This window comes from Symsagittifera roscoffensis, unplaced genomic scaffold (genome assembly GCF_963678635.1).
Source record: "Symsagittifera roscoffensis unplaced genomic scaffold, txSymRosc1.1 SCAFFOLD_207, whole genome shotgun sequence".
In the NCBI taxonomy this organism is placed as follows: Eukaryota; Metazoa; Xenacoelomorpha; order Acoela; family Convolutidae; genus Symsagittifera; species Symsagittifera roscoffensis.
In genome coordinates this window covers 64,848-78,718 of record NW_026971160.1, presented here as the reverse complement: position 1 = coordinate 78,718, position 13,871 = coordinate 64,848, and the positions used below count along the sequence as shown (strand labels likewise).

General features: G+C 37.1%; 2 protein-coding genes across 2 annotated transcripts; both read left to right on the top strand.

Moving 5' to 3' along the window:
• Positions 1-261: 261 nt before the first annotated feature.
• LOC134856227 (alpha-1,3/1,6-mannosyltransferase ALG2-like) lies at positions 262-7,712 on the top strand. The gene is made up of 6 exons (XM_063872570.1): positions 262-327; positions 1,991-2,338; positions 2,806-3,087; positions 3,509-3,719; positions 4,057-4,166; positions 6,975-7,712. Exons 2-6 carry the CDS (start codon positions 2,164-2,166, stop codon positions 7,505-7,507), a joined length of 1,311 nt encoding a protein of 436 aa, XP_063728640.1. The 5' UTR covers positions 262-327; positions 1,991-2,163; the 3' UTR covers positions 7,508-7,712.
• A 102-nt stretch (positions 7,713-7,814) lies between these two features.
• On the top strand, positions 7,815-11,788 carry LOC134856226 (uncharacterized). The gene is made up of 4 exons (XM_063872569.1): positions 7,815-9,016; positions 9,805-9,960; positions 10,590-10,808; positions 11,344-11,788. Exons 1-4 carry the CDS (start codon positions 7,838-7,840, stop codon positions 11,524-11,526), a joined length of 1,737 nt encoding a protein of 578 aa, XP_063728639.1. The 5' UTR covers positions 7,815-7,837; the 3' UTR covers positions 11,527-11,788.
• Positions 11,789-13,871: the final 2,083 nt, after the last annotated feature.

Here is a 13,871-nt window from a genome sequence, read left to right as displayed (position 1 = left end):
AATGAAGTGAATATTTATGTGCTCCACTTCACTTGATTATGCATGATGGGGCCAGTTGGTTGAATGGATTGTCTAAGTTTGGCCATGACGAATGAGAGTGTGTTATGGTCTCCGCTGTCGTGTTGGCTCACTTTTGTTTCCCGTTTATTCTCCTATTTGTTGATTTTAGAGTAGCCTCTACGTACAAGAATACATCGAATTTAAGAAAGGCAATATAATATAATAATGAAGATAATTTATGATTGATTCGCATTTTATCTGCATAAATTAAGGAAACATTTAACATTCATTATAATATCAACACGTCTTATCAGAGTTTTATCACAGGTAAGGCAAATTAAGACCATTTCAGACCAATAAGTTGTTGAATAGAGTGTTTAATTTTTGCAAGAGAGCTCAAACGGTTAAAGTTTGAGTGCCACCATCTTTGCGGAGGTTTTTGTTCGGACCATTGAAAATGGGGAGGAACTTTGTATTCGGGTGTGTTTAGTTTTTTTCTTTTTTTGTTTACACGCAAAATCAGGTACCATAAATAATCATCGGACAGGGATGAGCTGGGATGATTGATAGATCATATAAAAGCCTTTTCAGTCGTGGTTCGAACCATGTTAAAAATTTTCCAACTTTTTTTCTTGTGTCGAGAAAAGCCGGTTTAGAATTTTTTATTTTTGATCTTAATTTGAGCGAATAAAGCAAGTGAGCAGGCTTAAAACAGTTGAAGTATGCCTAATTTAAGGCTTTATTAAAAATTAATTTTAAGCAAGTAAAATTATTTTTTTGGAGTTTTGTAGCTTCTTTTTGGGAACCAAAAAATTCGAAAATTTTCTGCATTAAATTTTAAAATTTTTTAAAAAACTTTTCTAGTCATTTTTCTGCAAAAATTTTTGTCCCATTTTTTTTTACGTCAGATGCTCAAATTGTATGCTTAATGTATATTTTTACGTCAGATCCTTTTATCACACCAAGCAAAAAAACTACACTAACTTGGAAAAAGAACCTTTTTAACCACCGTAGTTTTCTAAAGACTATGATCGGAACATTCTGTGCTACTTGCACAGTAACAGGCTATCCTTGTCCTATTTTCTCTTTATTGGAGATTGCTAATAATTACCCTTTCTACATGGCTTTAAATAACAAGTAAATCTTTTTTCAAACTTTTCTTTTTGTCTTGTGAATAGAACAGGCTGTGGTTTTAGCGCTATGTTAAAACCTGCAGCTAATGAGCATACTGTTTCCCATTTTCCCCAAACAGGATTGACAACTTTTCCGGGATTTTTATAGGGCGATCTTTTCTGGGGAGCGGCGGTGAAGTTATTGCGTCCCCGCCTCTCAATCGTAAGGTCGGATGTATGAGGCCCCCCATGATCCGTGCTCGTTGCTTGCGGGTGAGGCAACATTACCCAGACGTGAAAAACCACAAAAATAAGTGCATGTAGTTCTTTAGCAGGGGCACAACAGCGGTTCGCCGTGATAAGCTGTACAGCTCGTATGCTGGTCCTTTCCCTCGTGGATAAAAAGGGTCTTAACTTAACTTAAAAAATGCTGATATTCTGATACTGAAATCAAAGTTTTATTGAAACTTTTCGTTTGCAAAATTCAAATGCAATAATGTTACTTTATCTCCAAAAAATTCAGTTTTTATTTTTCTCGATAACTGAACAAGCAAAGGTTAGTGACCGACTTCCTCTTCAGCGGCTTAAAACTTTTCCTAGCAGGTAGTTACTTGATATCAATGAACGTGGTCTCAATGGGAATATTTTTTGAAAAATCTTGAGAAAGTTTCGCAAGTACGTTTTTTTAGCTGAGTCGCGGCGGCTATTTTCTACGAGAAAGTTCTTCGTCCATTATAAGTCAAAATTTCAACCGTTTACTTCTAGTAGTTGTAGAGAACACGGTAGAAGCGTGGAAAAAATGCAACTTCTTTGTCCCAGAAGTGTAGTAATGGTAAACAATTTAAGAACTGTGCAATTTTGATTTAATTATTTTTCAGATTACGGTGGTGTGATTTAAATAAAATTCTAAATCAATTTCAAGTTGCTAGAAGTTCATCCTTAATACAACCGATACAAGTTGATCCTTGATACATCTTGGATGCATCAGTGCCTGGATTGAAGTTGAAATAAATCAACGTGTTTGCTGTTCCTGTGGTATAAGTGAAATATTATGGTGCGTGTAGCCTTCGTGCACCCTGATCTTGGAATCGGGGGTGCAGAGAGATGGCTAGTGGACTCTGCCCTTGCTCTTCGGTCTCTCAACCACCCCTTCGTCATCTACACTTCCCATTATGACCCCAGCCACTGCTTCGATGAAACAAAACAAATGCAGGTTGTGTGCAAAGGTGAGCAGTCGAAATTACTATAAAGACTGTATTTAGTTGCTTACATGGATCTCTTTAACTATAACCCCCCTTTTTCAAAAGGGGGAGATTAGTTACTAGATTTAAAATTTTCATATGCTTAACCGTTGATTTATTTCGTTAGAGGGGGGATATTTGTTACTACTAACCCGAGGGGGGATATAGTTAAAGAGATCCGATTTCATAGTGATGACTACATACGAGTTTACGTGTTAGCTGTATCCACATGGAACCTTTTTTCAATGAATAGATTGTATAGCTTTTAAAAATTTGTACATCGATAACTTTGAAGTAATACACGCATGGATCTTCGATTTTTGCCAGGGCAGATTGCGAAGAAATCTCAATAGAATTTTTGACGCAAGCGAAATTGATTAGCCCAAAAGCACTAAGTTGACGAAAGTGTATTTGCGCAACTGACGAAATTAAAAAAAACATGTCTACTTCAGGCGACTGGCTTCCGAGGAGTTTGTTTGGTGGCAGATGTGCTGCTGTGTGTGCCTATCTCAGAATGATATACCTCGCATTCTACATAGTCCTCTTCTCTCCATTCACTCACGACGTCTTCATTTGTGACCAAATATCGGCCTGCATTCCAGTGCTTCGGATGAGCAGGAAGGCCAAAATAGTGTTCTATTGTCACTTTCCAGATATGCTTTTGACGGCCAGAAAGACGATGTTAAAGAGAATATATAGAGCGCCTATAGATGCACTTGAGCAGTTTACTACTGGTTAGTCTACCATTTTCATTCATATCAATCTGAGACATCGAAATGTTAAGATTCTTTTTGCCTTGCGGCGATGTAACTCTACTTTGTTGATGCTTTTTTCAGTTTTTTTAACAAGCGGTGCTTATGTGAATATAACTATCCAAGTTTTCAACACAAATCGCACATGTGTGTGAGAAACTTCTGTTATGCGTTTTCAATCGTCACGGGCAATACAGCGTTTTATTCCCGGAGTTTGAAAATCAATCGCGGGCAGCAGATCGGTACTTGATATTTTTGTTTAAGACAAAAGCATCTATCATTCAGCAGTAGAAGGTTTTTTGAGACATTTTAGCTTGTTGTGGTTTATGTTTGTGGAGTTCAACCTCGTCTCTGAAAATTTCGAGCGTTAGATGATATAAGTAAACCTCCTTTATGGTTTCAGGTTTGGCTGACACGGTGCTGGTCAACAGTCGCTTCACTCTTTCAGTTTTCAGAGACACGTTCCCCTCTTTACAGCACAAAGCAGTAGATGTGCTATACCCCTGCATACACACGGAGTCTTTCGACTCCTTGGAGTCCAGCAATCAATCTGACTGGTTCGACCTGGATCCATGGTACAATAAGAACGACATATACCTGCTATCACTGAACAGGTTGCTACTTTCGATAAAACCTGTGTGTCAAATCCAAATTCTGGCAATTTTTCCGACTTTTCTGAAGTTGTAATTAATCATAGATTGAGGGTTGTTCTTTTCCCAGGAAAACGACAGATAATGTTAAAAGAAAGTGTAAAAAATCGAAATGGTTACGTCGGTTGCTACCGTTCTGTTGTTCCAGTTTGCTGTAATTAAAACAAGCAAAGGAATTAACGTAATAGTATGCAGTTTATCATCGATGTAAGTTCTTTAACCTGTTTTAATGTTGTAAAACTATATCGTCATTTTAAGTATTCTTATGTCGGAAAAGTTATTTGTTAAATATTTTTGATAGGTTTGAGCGAAAGAAGAATATAGCACTCGCAATCGACTCTTTGGCCCAGTTGCGAGAGAGTGAGAGGCTACCGAAGGATTTGAGTGACAAGATACACCTCATAATTGCAGGTAACCTATCATTTTGCGGGTTTTTTTTATAGTCGATGAATGTAGTTGAGACTCTTATATAGGCGGTGATTTTTCTCGTTTTTTTAGGAAACGTTCAGGCTCAAATTTTACTGCTTTTGCGGTTGACTTTCGATTTCTTTTTAAGTTCAGTTCATTTCTTTTGTAAAAAGCAAGGCAAACTCCCCTATCGAACAGCAAAAGTGTAAAGGTCACGAAAAATGTGATTGACTTCTAATTTAGAGAATAGAACTTAAATATCAGATTTCCTAGCGAAATAAAAAAAATTCGATTGATCCAGTTTTCTCAAGTTGGGCTAATTTTATCAAAAAAAGTGTCACATAAATTCCTCTAGAAAATCAAAGAGCTTTAAGGCCATCTATTTGCTTTGAAATTAAAAAGTTGAGATTTTTTTTAATCAGCGAGCTTGCGAGCGTTCATTAAAAGTGTTCTTTGATTTGGTAGCACATTAGCTATAATCACGATATGTAGCATTGGAATTTTCATAGCATATATTTTCTGCTTTATTTGTGACTAGTGTTTATGATTTATTAAGCGTCCGTAGTTCAGTGGCTAGTGAGTGAGACTCATAATCTCTCGGTCGCAGATTGAATCCGAGACAGCGGATTTTTTAAAACTAATTCGAGGCTTATTTCTACCTTTTCTAATTGACTTCATAGAGCTGCTTTTGTCGTGTTCTCCTTATTGTTTGTGATGCGCAGCTTCGCCTCTGTGTGGAACTTTACTGCAACAGAACATTTTGAGCATGTGGTATTTAAATTTAGAGTCTTTTTTTTTCAAAAATTGCTTTTCATGTTAGTAGTAATTCTACCAACTCGAATTTTAAGATTCAATGAAAATTGTTCAGGCTCTTATATAGGTCATGATTTTTTTTTCAGGAAATGTCTGGCTTTTCGCGGTTTGACTTTTGATTTATTTTCAGCTCATTTCTTTTGTTAAAAGCAAGGGAAACTCCACAATCGAACAGCGAAAGTGTAAAGGTCAAGAAAAACTTGATTGACTTCTAATTTAAAAAAAAGGAATTTAATTATCAGATTTCTCATTTTTTTCTGTGGAAATTCGAATGTTGAGATGTTTTCAAAAAAAAAACAAGTCAGTGTTTTTTCCTGCTTACTTGTGTTAAACTCAATAGATTCTCTACAAACGACAGTTTTTTCTGAGGGGAGGATCATCAATCAAGCCAGCCACTAATGTTTCTTTTTCTGGAATTGAAAAAAATTTGATTGCAATTACAGCGAACCTAGTGTTATTTTTAGGACCAGTGTCTATAAATGCAACCTGAAATCATTTGAATAGATGAGTGTGAACGTATTATCTTGTCTTCGTGCAAACATTGAAGTTTTTCCATTTTAATCTTCCGCTGGAGTTTTCTGGAAAAATGATCAACTCTAAAAAGAAATGGAAAACCAAAAAGTTCTATCTTTTGAAATAAACTTAAATTTAATTACCGTTGCGATAAGTAAGAGTGTTGGAATCGGGTACGATACTTTTTTCCGGAATTAACGATGTTCACAGGACTCATCTTCTGGAGCCTGGACTACATCAATGCTTCCCTTATTATAATTTTAAATTCAATCAAACGTTCTAGCGCATCTGCCGTAGAGGTATCACGGCTCGAGACCGCAAAGGCATGTGGTTCGAATCCGGCTCTTGCAAACTTGAATTTTTATGCTTTTTTGGAATAAGGCCCGTCTGCTTATGTTTGTCGGCTTAGTCCCCGTAGTCCAATTTTTTTTGAAGGTTCAGCTTTTTTCTAAGTTGCTCTAGCACTCCTGTTTGACGACAAAGCCGGGAAGTTTCCAGTCGGGATCTGTTTTTTTTTGCAAACTGAAAGTTTTCACCTATGTTAGATTTTGTCTGTCTGCTTATTTTTGCCGGATTAGTCCCTGCAGAAAAAGGATTTGTTGGAAGTATAGCTTTTTTTGTATCTTTCCGAAAGCTCATTGTAAAATTTCCTATGATGCAGATAATTTTTTTTTGGGATCTTTTTTGGCCTTTTTTGCGATTCTTTTAACTTTTTATGATGAAATCGTTTTTTTAATATTCTCTTTTCACTTTTTGCTTTCATTTAATTTTTTCAACAGTCACTCGCTTTTGTATCGCAAGTGGTGGGAAGCTCACTTTTGCCTCTGTGTCCAACTGTCTGTTGGCTATGTTTGTTTCTTATGCTGTCAGTTCAAATTTGGAGAAGTTTTGCTTTAATTTTTTTTTCAAAATATAAACCTGTTAACCCAGTGTGTGATCTCGATGATTTCTTTGCTAGAATCAAAATTGTTTTGCAATTGTTCCGACCATTTGAAACATGGGTAGGAACTTTGTATTCGGGTGTGGAGGAACTTTGTACTTTGTATCGTTGAGTAATATATCATTTTCAAGCCCTTTCAGTCGTGATTCAAACAAAATATCAAAAAACATTTCGAGTGTCGGGAAAAACCAATTTGAAATTTTTGATTTTCCGTCTAATTTCGAGTGAGCGAGCAGACTTACATAAGTTTATTTTAATAGCTTAAAAGCTTACGATTGCTTAATTTTTCTTAGTTTTAGCTTAAAGTAAGTTTTTTTTAGTATTCAGTGCCTTTTTGGAAACAAAAATTCAACAATTCAAAAAACTGCTAAACAATTTTTTTTGATTTTTTTGTCATTTTTCTAATTTGCTTATTTTACCATGACTGTCGAATATGCCTAAACTCTAGTTTATCATTTTTGTATTTTTGTAAGACTATGGTCGGAACATTTTGTGCTACTTGCACACTAACCTGCTATCCTTGTTATTATTTTGTATTTTTGCAGGTGGGTATGACAGTAGAGTGGCTGAAAACGTAGACCATTATGAAGAATTATGGAATCTTGCGCATTCGTACAACTTTGTAGCTGATGGTCTAAGTGACGTCGAAAATATAAACAGCGGCGACAAAGTTCACTTTCTCAAGTCCCCTTCTCACATTGAGAAGTTGAGACTTCTTGACCTAGCTTCGGTGCTGTTGTACACGCCGAGTGGTGAGCATTTTGGGATAGTGCCAGTTGAAGCCATGTACATGCGGACGCCAGTTGTAGCAGTAAACTCAGGAGGCCCTCTGGAAACGATTCTAGATGGTGTCACTGGGTACCTTAGTGAACCGGATCCGAAAAGTTTTGCCCAGTCTGTGGAAAAAGTGCTTCTGGCGAGGTGTGGTGATGAAGCTGAAAAGGGAGACGCGAATAAAGACGAAGAGAAAATGATTTCTAAAATGGGAGATGAAGGAAAGAAAAGAGTGCAACACAACTTTTCATTTGAGGCATTCGCGTCAAAACTGGATCATTATTTGACTTCGAGAATTGGCTGACAAAAATTCTTTCAAGCGATGAGATGGTTGTTTGATTCGTCCTGACCGAGAAAGTGGCGAATTATAACTAATCAATATCCTCTAACGTGGTGCTTGGTTTAAATCTGTATCTACTCTTCATGTTCCTGTAATCATTCTTGATATTTGAACTGATTTTTATCAGACTAAAACAATTTATTAGGATTTGAAGAAGAATTTGAAATTATTATTTTTTTAAAACTGAAAAGTTCAACCTTTATCTAAGCTGTTTTAGATAAGGCTGGTTAAGTTAAAAATGGTCTAGTTTTTTTGTTTGAATTTCAGTTTAAAATAGAATGTGACAGACTCAAAATGGATAGATCGGAGGCTGATTTTTTGAGACAACTGCTGCGGGGAACCGAGGGCGGATCTGTTGATACCTTAGAAGGAAGTACTACTATTGCTGCTTCTGAAAATATTGCCGGGAGCCTATTCCCGGAAGACGATTTTGTAGACACCTATTTGACCGACTATGACCCCTTCCGGCCGGAGATTGTAGTTACAGAGAAAGGCGCCAGAGCACTGTGTTACGGAGGATACGTCTATTCGCTGAACAAAGCCAGTGCGCACAGTATATACTGGGTATGCAGGGAACATGGTATGGGTTGTAGAGGTAAAGTGAGAAGCAGTTTGTCGATGGATTTGTTGAGAGATGTCAATCATCACAACCATGCTCCAAGTCCAGCCGAGGTTCGCCAAGTTAAAGCCAAAGCTGCAATTAAAAGCAAAGCCTCAGAGGCATACAAACCAAAAGAGAAATCTTCGAGTAAAAGCAAACCGGCAAATGCACATTCTAATGAAGTTACAGGTGCGGAACTAGTTAATATGAAGTTAGAGCCAAGTGGAAGTGGAGGAGCATCTGGTTTTCTGGATGACGGTCTTCTGTTCTTGGACACTGCAGCAGAAGAGCTTCCAATGGAACCAAGTGTTCTTGAAGAGGTGAACATAGATGGAATCTGGTCCATGACTAAAGAGGCCACGCCAAAGAGGTTTCTGCTGTACGACAATCGCAGCTCAGGTCAGAGTCGGCTACTTGTTTTCGCAACAGACGAGCAGCTGGGATACTTGGCTTCTCAAACAAGGCTGTACATGGATATTAGTCCATCTTTGGCACCTTCATTATTCAAATATCTGGTCATTCTAATGACAGACTTAGGCGAAGAGATGATTCCTTTGGTTTACGCTTTTGCAGCCGGTGATTCTCCGGATATTTTTGAGGAAATTTTTACAGTGATCCTTAGCAAGTGCCAGGACCTAAGCTTACGATTAAACCCAATCAAATTTATTTTGGGTTACAACGTGAATTGCGTTGATGCCGTTAAGCGATTGTTCGGCAATGATTTTGCGCACGAGGGGAAGTTTTATCATTTGAGTCAGTTTGTATGGCATAGTATCCAGACTCTGGAACTGACGGGTTTGTGTCAGCAGTCGGAGACGTTCAGACTCATCTGCTGTGAGCTGGTAGCACTTGCATTCTTACCTCCCGATCAGGCAAGGAAAATTTTGATAGAAAATAATTTCTAGAAATATTAACAATAAACTGGAAAGGGCCACGAAGTAGAATTGAGATAAATGTCTCGAAGTAAAACATTATCTAAAGGACAGCGATGTGTTTGTTTAATATTAGAACAAAAGTTTGATTGTTTTGATGAAAATGCTTCCAATGTTGGTGTGTCATGTTTACGTATTCGTTCCGATCATTTGAAAATGGGGAAGAACTTGTGTTCGGTTGTGTTTTAGTTTTTTCTTTTTTTTCCACGCAAAATCAGATACCCCAAATAATCATCGGAATGGGTCGTGTGATATATCATTTTAAAGCCTTTTCAGTCATAATTTGAACGACATTAAAAAATTTTCCCAGTGTCGAGAAAAACTAGTTTAATTATTTTAATTATGAAGAAAATTTTAATTATGAAGAAAACTAGTTTTGGATGCTTAGCGCTTAATCGGCTGAAAAGCTCATTAAAATTTAAAATATCGTGCAAAAAATTTGAAATTTTTTTTCAACGTTTTTTTTTTTCATTTTATTCTTTATTAATTTTTTTGAATGCAAATATTGTCGAACATGCTTAATTCACTAATTTTCTACGCGATCGTACAGTTCTCAAATGACACCCCACTCTAAAATTGACACTAATTTGAAGAAACGTAAAAAAATCTTTCGTTTTTTTCAATATGATCGGAACATTCTGTGCTATTTGCACAGCAACCGGTTACCCTTGTTTCGATTATATATTTGATCAAACTGGATTATGAATGATCAAACTGGAATTAAACAGGTGTGGGAGGGCATGGGCTTCATCAAACAGACGGCAATTCGTGAGTTAGAGAATGGAGCTATGAGGGAGGAGACACGAGGCCAAGACGGACATGCTTACTCTGAGAAGGTCAAGGAACTTCTGGACATGTTCGACACTCTGTTTGTCACAGGGCGTGTAAGTCGATAACCAGATTGTTTAAAAATATATGCGCGGATTTAAAAAAAATGTAAATGCGCGTAGAGTCAATAGTTTTGATGTTAATGGTTGTTATTATCTTGATGGGAATTAATTTAAGCTAAAATCTGGCAAGGATGGCATTTGAAGTTTAAAAAATAAAATGATAATGATTGATATCGCTTAAACGAAAATAATTGGTTTTCCAAAAGTAGCACCAAAATCTGAATCGACGGTTTGAACGCGTTGATTCTTATTACTGTGTTATGATGAAAAAAATGACTTTGACTGCCTGCATTCATTTTTATCGTCTAATGTTTACACAAATTGAGAGTTCGATTGAATTAGTAAAGCGTCATATATTCGATGTCAAGCAAAAAAGTTTGAAGATTCAGCGGTTCGTATGCTTCGATCAATCATTCATATGCTACTAGGTTGATATTTATTAAGTTGGGTGTTCGATTCCAGTCGTTCGATCAAAGACCTATTTTATCAAAGTGACTTGTTTTCAAATCATTTTTGTTTTTCAAATCATATAAAATAATTTATCTCCAATAACGGGTGTTCTTTTGAAGTTCCCGCTTAGAGTGATAGTATTGTTTTAAGTTATACTCAAACTGAGTTTTTAGGTAAGTGGAAAACAGAAGCCAAACGGAGACCTAGAAGTGTACCAAATGCCGCCAATGTTTCCAGTGGAGGCCTGGAATCTGTTTTCGAGGACACTCAATGAGGATCCAACAGGAAGGAACAACATTCTGGACACTTGTGGATCCCATCTAAGTTATGTGAACTCAGTGACGAAGCCGCATGTGTTCAAGGCACTCTCACTCATTCGACAGGAACAAAAGGTTTGTTAACCATTTTTCAAGCAAGCAAGACCGATAATCTAGTCTAGAGATTTTTAAATGATGGAAAGCAGATGTTGCGCATCTTTTGGCTGATATAGGGTGGGAACTTTTCATTGGGATGTTTAGCCCTTGATGGAATTGAGATTTTTGTAATTGAGTTTTGGAATTGAGACTTTTGGGGAGCGGTGGTGAATTGGTTAGGTCTCCGCCTCTCAATCGAAAGGTCAGAGTTTCGAGGCCCATCATGATGCGTGCTCATTGCTTGAGGGTGATGCAACATTACCCAGCCCAGAAAACTAACCAAAAAAATTGCATGTAGTTCTTAAACGGGGGCACAACAGCCGTTCGCCGTGATGAGCTGTACAGCTCTTGTGTTGGTCCTTTCCCCCGAGGATAAATGGTCTTAAGTGTTTGTATAACTTAAATTAAAACCAGCATAGCGCACTTGCACATCCTGCGTTTATATTCTTTTCCAAATTGCGCTTTTTATTTTCTCTTCGCAGACAAAATTTCACACTTGGTATTTGAAATTCAGGTTGCGAGGGAGAAGTTGGCGTCGTTCAATGAGGGCGTGTTTCCAAAGAAAAGAGCCAAGAAGAATCTCGTTCAAGGTCAACAAAAACTGGCCAGTTTGTGCAGCCACTACGCCAATGGTCAACTGACTCGCGATGCCTTTCTTGCCAGCGTTGCCAGAAGCATCCGCATTGGAGATTGGTAAAAACTGAACGAAAATGAATATGAAACAAAACATAGAACGCAAGCTGGAGTTAGATAGGAGGTCGTTGATATCGTTTTCATTCACCGATGGAGATTTGTCCGTTTTAAGAAGAGACCGGTGCAATGCTAAGAAGAAAAAGAATACCAGTGGCCTGGAAAAACAGTTTGAAGGATAAACGTAACTCAACTTTGAAAACAGCGTTTGATGCTTCAATTTAGATTACAATTTTGTTCTAAAAGAAAATTGATTTTCTTTCTTGGTCCGTTGTTTTTTTGTTTCGACGGTGCGTTCCGAAAAAACTTTACCTGGTGTCGAAAGATACTACCAATTTATCAGGAGTAGTTTCTCAGGTTATCTATGGTTACTGCTCCTAGACAACGTGACAAGATTAAAATATCTAAGTTTGTAGGCAAAGAGAACTGGCCTAATAGTTGTGCTCTTATGTGTCTTCGTCTTAGTTACCACATCTAAGAATCTTTTTTTTTTGCTGTACGAAAAAGAGTTCTGAGGGGTTTCTTTAGAAAGAAGTTCTTTATTTTATCAAAAAATTCGGCATGAAGGGTTTCCACTCTATGAAGAGTTTCAGCATTTACTGCTTGGTAAGTTGTGTCCGATAATAGCTCTGCATTCTTCTGTCTGGGCATGTTTTTTTTATCTAAAAAGGTTATTGTATCATTTTTTTTAGATCTAGTTGTGTATATTAATTACTTTTGCGGAAGAAATTGTCTTGTAATCGGGACCTAGACTTTTTGCCAATTGGCCTAGAGGTAACTTCGTCGTCTCTGCATCATACGGATTTTCATTCATCTGCTAAAATTTTGTCGGCTTAGTTGCCACATCGCGGATTTTTCTTGTGCCGCAAGCAAGTATCAAGGTATCATGTTTATTGTATTTTCTGGGATGAATTCAAGTATTTGAAAGTTTTTTGAAATCAATTTTTTCGGCTCAACTGGTTTCTAAAACTAAAATGTTTTTTTTTGTTGTGTTGCAAAACGAATTTACTCGAAAACTACTGTGCCTTTTCTCAAGTTAAGTGTTCAATCAGGAAATCCGGTTTTCATAATCATCTCTACTTCAGCGGTCTCGAACTGTTTTTCACAGAAAAAAAACTGGACGTCAGAAAGTTTTTGAACTTTTGACCGTTTTTAGACACTTTTTGACTACCTGAGATAGAAAAAAAAGCTCAATCGGAAGAACCGGTTGCGAGAATTCCTCACGCATAAGCTGCCATTCTTTGATTTTTTATAAGCGAAAGGTTAGGTACTCGAAAGTTTATTCCTATCAATTATTTTAGTATAGAAACAACTTAAGTTTTGGGCAAAGTCCAATTTTTGAAACTGCGCATTTCTTCCAGCATCAGTTTGAAAAATTCAAACAGTATCGAATAAGTACCTCCAGCGGTAGCTGGGCCCCAGTTGTCTGTTATCGAGACTACTAAACTCTTGGTTCATCTATTTTTTCTTTGGTTTTTGCATTTTTTTTTCGTATTCTTATGTTTTTATGTTCGTTAAATCGCAAGTGTTGCTAAATAATTTGTTTCTTGCAAATTTCCGATATCATGAATGAGATCGATAAGACTTTGGCTCCAAATTTTGAAATGATCAATCAACCACAACTGGAACTCATTTCGCTTCTTTGTAATACTTTGCTAAGACACTTAGTCTACCGTTTTTTATGCATGCAAACGCTTAACTTGTACTGTGATAGTTTTTTCCGACCTAACTTGAACTAATTAATGTTCAATTTCAGTTCCAATAATGGATTTAATAGCAATGTTTTATCCTCGTCATGAAAGCCAATTTATTGCTTTTTTATATGTACTATTAGATAGTGTTGACTTCTTAGTGCAGCACAGCGATGTTGCCTAGATGTAAAGGCAATTTACTAAATTTTAAGTGGTACGTTATTCGATAACTAAAGCTGATTTTGTTTCCTGATTGCCCTTGCGATAAGCAAGGGTATTGCAAACAGGTACTAGACTATTTTTGCCCGTAAACTTTGTTCACAGGACTCTTGTCGTGGAGCCTGGACTTACTCATATGCTTCTTTTATTACAAATCCAAGTTCAATCAATCATCTGGCGTAGAGTTCTCGCATCAGCGTATCTACTTGAGACGGCAAGGGCTTGTGGTTCGATTTTGGCGTTGACCTGTTTTTTTTTTAACTTGAGTTTTTGTGCTTTTTCTGACTATCGTCCGTCTGTTTATTTTTGTCAGCTTAGTTCCCGCAGCCCAATTTTTTTTTGAAGTTCAGGTTTCTTCTAAGCTGCTGTAACACCCAAGGTTGACGACAAAGCCAGGAGTTCGATTGCAGTCGGGACATTGATTGTAGTCAGGAGTTCGATT